At 43.4% G+C, this 7005-nt stretch overlaps 1 protein-coding gene across 1 annotated transcript in view; it reads right to left on the bottom strand.

Annotated features, from left to right (window-relative positions):
- CLUAP1 (clusterin associated protein 1) overlaps positions 1 to 7005 on the bottom strand; it is a 73261-nt gene that overhangs the window by 12014 nt on the left and 54242 nt on the right. Inside the window, exon 9 of the mRNA XM_009277440.2 lies at positions 2321 to 2428. Coding sequence (XP_009275715.1) covers positions 2321 to 2428 — 108 coding nt within the window. The remainder of the gene's footprint in view (positions 1 to 2320; positions 2429 to 7005) is intronic.

Below are 7005 nucleotides of genomic sequence, written 5' to 3'. Positions count from 1 at the left end.
ACTCGCTCACTCCCCCCACCCCGGTGGGATGGGGGAGAGAATAGGAAGAGTAAAAGTGAGAAAACTTGTGGGTTGAGATAAAAACAGTTTAATAATTGAAATAAAATGATAATAATAATAATACACAAAGCAAGTGATGCACAGTACAATTGCTCACCACCCGCCGACCGATGCCCAGCCAGTCCCTGAGCAGTGGCCCCCCCGGCCAGCTTTCCCCAGTTTATGTACTGAGCATGACGTCCCATGGTATGGAATGTCCCTTTGGCCAGTTTGGGGCAGCTGTCCTAGCTGTGCCCCCTCCCAGCTTCTTGTGCACCTCCAGCCTGCTCAGTCGGTAGAGCATGGAAAACTAAGAAGTCCTTGGCTAGTGTAAGCATTACCTAGCAACAACTAAAACATCGGTGCATTATCAACATTGTTCTCATCCCAAATCCAAAACACTGTACCAGCTACTAGAAAGGAAGTTAACTCTATCCCTGCCGAAACCAGGACACACCACAAGCAGAGATATCCCAAGGTTGAGTTTTCCTAAAGAAGAAGTGTAGGCATTTTGAACCAAAGCCAGCAGTACGGACAGAGTGCTCACTGTTAATCTCACGGTGTAGCTACAGCTAGAGCAACTGGGGGACTTGTTCAAGATGATGATGAGTAACCTTTGCAAAGCAGAAAAGTGAGCCAACAATCCTTCCCTTAAGAGCCTAACAATGTTTGTATCCATCTCTGCCAGCAGAGATTACGCTGGAGCACTGTAGGACTGAAGTGCTGTGCGTCAGAATGGGGGAATACAACCTTACTCCTTCTGGAGGACCTGTAGGAAAGGCATCTCAGGAGCCATTTAACATACCTGGAGCTGCTTCAGTAGCAGGTGAGAGGCAAAAAGAGGACAGCCTTAGCTCAAGGGAGGCTTCCAACTTACACAGAGATAAGGAGAGTAAAGATTGGGATGGCAACCGTGTAGCCAGCAAACAGCACGCTCAGAGTATGCAAAAGTCAGAGCATAATTATCTGCCAGAAGTAGTTTACTAAACACTAGGAAGAGACCTACAAAAGCATAGAAAGCAATCTAAACAGCATGGCAGAGAAAACATCCCAGGGATTTGAACTGCTTGCTTTAAGTCTGACAAGCTAATGCTGAGTCTCCAGTAACTGTAATTAATGATAACAAAGCTCTTCCTAGAAAAAATGCTACTTGCAACAAAATCTACAACTTTTATAATAAAGCTTTTCGCTCCTAAAACTGATATTAAGAGCTGACTCTGGCTGCAACCAGTACCCGTATCACTAGGTTATGCTGTCCTCTGAGATGAGGCATCACAGACAGTTACATAGTCACTCCAAAGGTCTAAAAACTGCATACAAACCTTTCCTTGAGAAAATGCATTGTAAAAATTCTTAGCAAATATTAGCGTTTCCAGCACTTTTCAAGAATTTTCAAGTTTTATGAAAAACAGAGGAACTGAGGATAAAAATGCTTGAATTATATTGACTTGAGAACTTCAGCTTCTTGCTCTGGTCTCAGTCAGAGAGGGGAGAGCAGAATTCAACTCGGAAAAAACACGTATTTGCAGTTTATCTAAGTAACAGCTTCCAGCAGAAGTAGTGGCACATGAAATTACCCACACAGGCACTTCATCCGGATCCCAGAGAGGCTTTTGCTGATGGTCAGAATCACTCACCGCTAACAAGAACGCCAAGGAGAACTAACCTGATTTCCTGGTTTCAATTTGCTTGACTATCGACTAAGCAGAACATTTCTTTTCCCACCTAAGTGAAACACAGACCCTCAGACAGTCGTTTCTGAGTTGCTTCTGACCAGGGTTCTAGTGGAATCAGCAGCCAGAGGCTGCAGTTCCACTCCACATAAACAGTGGCAGAAGCCAGACGTCCTTCCCTGAAATAAATAACTCGGGTGTGTTGCACCCGTGACTGTGTCAGTGCAGGTGGCTTTATGGACTCGCTAAAGGTCTCCTTTTGAAGAAGTCTCTACTAGACGAAGTGTCAACAGCTAAAGGGAAATAACTGCTTTGCAATGAGAAATAGTATTACTTTTCTACGGCTTTGTATAAAAAGCTTCAGAATCTGCAAGGCAATACCAAGGAAGGATTCTCCTCACATGGTACTTTTTTCAGTAAATACTCCTTAATTTGCTCCCCTGAAAGCACTATGTTTAATCCATAAGACACTGTGCTCTTACAGCTCACAAGAACTGAGCAGCGCCAATGTCCTTGAACGATAAACAGGGTCTTCTTACATTTAAGATTACTCAGATAATTCCAGCACGTCCTTCTGAATAAAGGCAACTAAGGAAAGGTTAAGATACCTTGCAGTAGCATTTCTGTGGCGGTGCGCTGCTTCATGATTTGCCCGTCTTCCACTTCACTATCAGATCCTTCATCCTCTTGAATCTCTATGTCAGAATCATCGTTTTCTGGTTAAAACAAAAGCAGTTGATAAATATCACTCAAACCAACCCACAACTCAGAAGAGCAGTTGGACGCAAGAGATGCTAGCAGTCTCTACCTTTGCTCAAGTCCAAGATTAATTAAAAACGCAGTTGCAGACAGAGCATTGGCTCTACTGACAAGCACAGGGAAATAGCCAATGTCCACATCCTAAGGATGGCATCCTTCTACACATAAGTGCCAAAGAAGCATACAGTATAAACAATTGTCCTGGGACAATCCTCAGATTGTACCATAAAGGTGCTGCTCTAAATACACTCTCTGGGTATGAAGCATACATACAGTCAGAAGGTGCCATTTCAGCAACTGATTTAAAGATAAAAATCTTTTAAAAGCGTTTGGAAAGTGTGGGCTTATTAATACATCTCCTAGTCTTTTACCCTGACATAAGCAATATCAAAAACCGTCCCCTTAGACCCTTTGCCTTTCATTTAATCACGCATTAGAAAAGCACAGTGAGACATCTCCAGATAAATGAAGGCAGTTCCAGCCAAACCCAAGATGGCTGGAGAGACAAAAAAGCTTCCCAAGATGCAGGAACTTCTTCCAACATTTTCATAATCTGCCTTCGTCTTCTTCTTCCTATCCAAACTAAAGCCTACTTAGTCCTTTACTCCTGGTTCCCCAGTCACCAAATTGGAACAAACCTAAAGGACTTAGCTTAAATTGTCCTTCAGATGTTTGAAAGGATGACAAAAGTCTTCAGATACTTAAAAGTGCCTGCAAAGAAAAGGGCAGGCTGTTCGCCATGTCAGCTCTACGAGTCCTACCTTGAGGTTCCCATTCACGGTCAACCAAACTGATTCTCCTCTGAGCCTACTCTGAAGGAAAACAGTGGGTGGAAAGTTGGCGCAGAAGTGTGTGGAACGTTTGGAGCAGGCTCTGCGCCATTTAAGTCTCCTTCTACCCCGTGAGCTTTTCCCTCTCTCCTTGTTCATGCCTGCCTGCTTGTGCAAGCTCCTTGGCTCACTAAGACCAAGCTCTGCTTTCCAGCTACTGCCCACTTGTGATTATTTACTTCCCTCTTCAAGCATTCAATCAATGAGCCAGATCCTCAGCTCTTATCATCTTATGAACTCTTCTCGCTCGGGTAGAGATGAGCCCCTCTGCACCAGCTGATCCCACAGCTCAGCGCTGATGCTGTGTGGTGGCCTGCCTGCAGGAGCTGATGGAATTAGCAGTGCTATAGCAAACCCAACAGGACCCCGTGTGAGGCCAGCACCCAGCACAGCAACAATAGCTGTTAATTATTTAGAGAAAATAGGCAATTCTTTCCCAGGTGCATTTAATTACACACACGTCCGAGCTGAAAATGGAAATAACTACTTTAATTATGATTAGTAATGAGCTGACACATCTTTACAGTATTTAATTATCAAACAATATACAAATACTAGACATTTTTCCATAATCTTTTTCATTGCAATATGAAGTTAATGACAAAATATAACGGCAAGGGATGTATTTGATACCCTGGTAAAATTACGAGGCTCCAGCAACGTTAGCTACAATTTCTATTTGTGTTGCACTTTCTTCTTTGGCAAGTGAAGGAATCACTCACTGCTGCGTGACCTGAATACTGTTCCCATTTACCTGGTATTCAGGAAAGCGAGGTTTTGTTCAGCCTTTGCCCAGGCAAACTCCTTGGGAAGAGCGATGTGGAGCCTAAATAAAGGATTCGGGTTCGTTGTCTGTTTGTTAAAGAGCAAGACTACCTCACCTGCGATGGCTGTCACTGCTACTACTAAAATGTCCCCGTTCTTATTTTGTGGGTTCCCCCCCCCCCCCTCTCTCTTTTTTTTTTTTTTTGGGTTCCCCCCCCCCCCTTCTTTTATTCTTTTTTTTTTTGAGCAGCAATTCCTCCCTTTCAGGTTTTGCCATTTGTGCTCCTCCTGTTATGCAGCACCACTGGCCAGAGCTGAGGATGCCGCAGAGCCCTTATGATTACTTTGCCAAACCACTTCTACTTCATCCCCATTAGCACTTTCTGCTTCTCGCTGGGATCTCCTGAGCATGAGCTGCCAGCTGAGATGGGGACTAATGGAGCCAGTGCTCTCCGCTGACAACCCAAAGTGGCAAACCCAGCTAACACACTTCGGGGACAGGACTTAAGAGCAGAGAGGCATAGCAATGCGATTCTGCTCTGCGTGGGGGCCCCGGTGTAACGACATGGGGCTTTAATTTGACATTTCACTTTTCTGGGAACCTTTTTTTTTTTTTTTAAAAAAAACTCCTGTGGTAACAGACTCTCAGATATAACATGTAAAATATATTTCCCTTGGGACAAAGCAGTGGTAAGAAGACAAGAATAAAACAGGCATGAATCTGCCATCTTCCTTTTGCTGTGTGTAGGTGCTCTCTTCCCTAATACCCACGCTGACGGCTTACTGCTCTCCCGAACCACGTGAACCCTTCCAGCTCCCTGTAGCACACTCCTGGGCACTCCAGCCATTTCTGACCCATTTCAACTTGCAAAAAGGAACCTCGTTTCATCATATAATTCCCCACAGTACCTTTCTGTTGGAAAGTGGGACTTGCAGGAGGATCCCACGGTGAGTAAGTGCCCTGCGATAGGAGTGATACCTACTGTGGCGAGAGCATCAGTGGCTGGAGGGCCCCAAGCTGCTGCTTTGTGAAAGGAAATGGTTTAAACACAGCTTTTTTCCCCCCTCACCCAGCCCTTTTCTTCTTTCCCTCGGGTTCTCTGCTATTCTCAATCCCCTCTTTCTCACACTATTTCTTTTATCCTTCTCCCCCACTAACTTAGATGTTGTAACCCTTGCCTGTCAGTGATGAAGTCGCAGTTTTCTGCTGTTCAGCCCATGCATGGATGCCACAGAATACCACAGAAAAGCATGCCTTGTGTCTCAGCTCTACCTCTTGTCTTTCGCAGTGTGCTCGACAAGCCAAGCCAGTAGCAACTGAATGCCTAACTTCCATTTACGCCTTTAAAAATCCTGGATTATTTTTCAATACAAATGAAGAGAAGATTAATCAGGTGAATTACCAGCATATAAGCAGAGTGCATAATTTTTTCTACCAAGTTGTGACTTTGAAACACATCTTGTTATGGATCTATGGCGAGAGTTTGGATTTTCTTTGAATAGCCTCGCTGGAATTTTGATGCACATACGCCAACACGAAGCATCACCATGCTGCTACAGTGAACGCACGCCGGAGGATCAGAAAAGTGGCAGCTGCAAATGCAAATTCAGCAACAGTAAAATCTGTGCCTCCAAGCCTCCTGCTCTCCACTTGGAAAGACATAAAGCACCTTTTTCATTTACAAAAAAATAAATGTATTGCTCTAACCCGGCTCAATGGCTGCTATCACCGAGCCCGGCTCTATCCAGTATACAATCCGAGTTATCATCAGCTGAGCAGAATCGTGCTGGGCCAAAATCCCAAGGACACAGAAGCAGAGTATATTGCTGAAAATTTATTTAAATACACAAGCTGAGTACGGGCTTCTTAGCGGGATTAAATGGCAGACTAGCCTAATGCTGTGTGTGACCCGTCCTAGCTAGAGCACTACAGGGTTCCACCATCCTATGTCCCTCATTGTATGTGCCCAGTTTTCAATAAAATATTCTTGGTATTCATAAAAAGGTGACGATTCAGAAAGTTTCATTTAACAACATATAGAATGAAACTACTTGTTGCCCTAGGAGAAGTCACAACCACATCTGTGTAATACTGCATAACAGAAATTACAATGCATCAATTCCGGGGAGAAAAGGAACATTCTTTATGGAGAAAAGGTAGATTTTTCTTAGTATCAGCATAAAGCAACGAAGGTAGTAAAGCGTATTACTACAAATTCCCACGTACTAGTACATGGAGTACAGAACACATTCTAATGCAGCTGGCTTACAAGATTTGCATGGTTTTACGTGAAGATTATTTGACTTTTCACGATAAACTGTTATTCAGCAATCCACATGCCCAAATTTAGGCCAACGTTGGCAGCTTACTGGAGCTTAAGGCTGGTATTTTAACAAGCTCCTGTATTTTTACTACGAAAAGGTAATCAACAGAACAAGTCTATAAACTGTGTTAGGCCCATTTCCCCACCGCTGTGATTTACTCTACTGCACGGAGAATGCTGGCAAAACATCAGACTACCTGAGAGAGAATATACTGGGATTTTAAACCCTGCTTTGCCTTACATTTCAACATTTCCATTTCGTAAAGGTGGGTTTCAGTCAACTAAATTAGTTTCATTTAAAGCAGTCCAGCCACAAAAAGTACATCCCGGTTACAACTGAAAAACACTGCTCTCAGAAGATGCATTATTTGTTCTAAAGCACACCCACTGTTTCCAGAAAAAGCCAGAGCAGATACCTGGACCGATAATACTATATTTAAATGATTTAATTTTTGGTAATTTGCAACGCTTGAAGGAAAAACATCATGATTTAATAACTCACCACTGATTTCATTACAGATTTGTTAGTTTGCATAAATATTCAAGTAAATGCATCCAACTGTAAAATATGAAGGTACTGTGGTGGTGTTGTGGTTTAACCCCAGCCGGGAGCTT

The sequence above is a fragment of the Aptenodytes forsteri genome, unplaced genomic scaffold (assembly GCF_000699145.1).
Source record: "Aptenodytes forsteri isolate BGI_AS27 unplaced genomic scaffold, ASM69914v1 Scaffold26, whole genome shotgun sequence".
NCBI classification, from domain to species: Eukaryota; Metazoa; Chordata; class Aves; order Sphenisciformes; family Spheniscidae; genus Aptenodytes; species Aptenodytes forsteri.
Note: the sequence above shows the minus strand (reverse complement) of the source record. Positions and strands in the feature narration are given on the sequence as shown.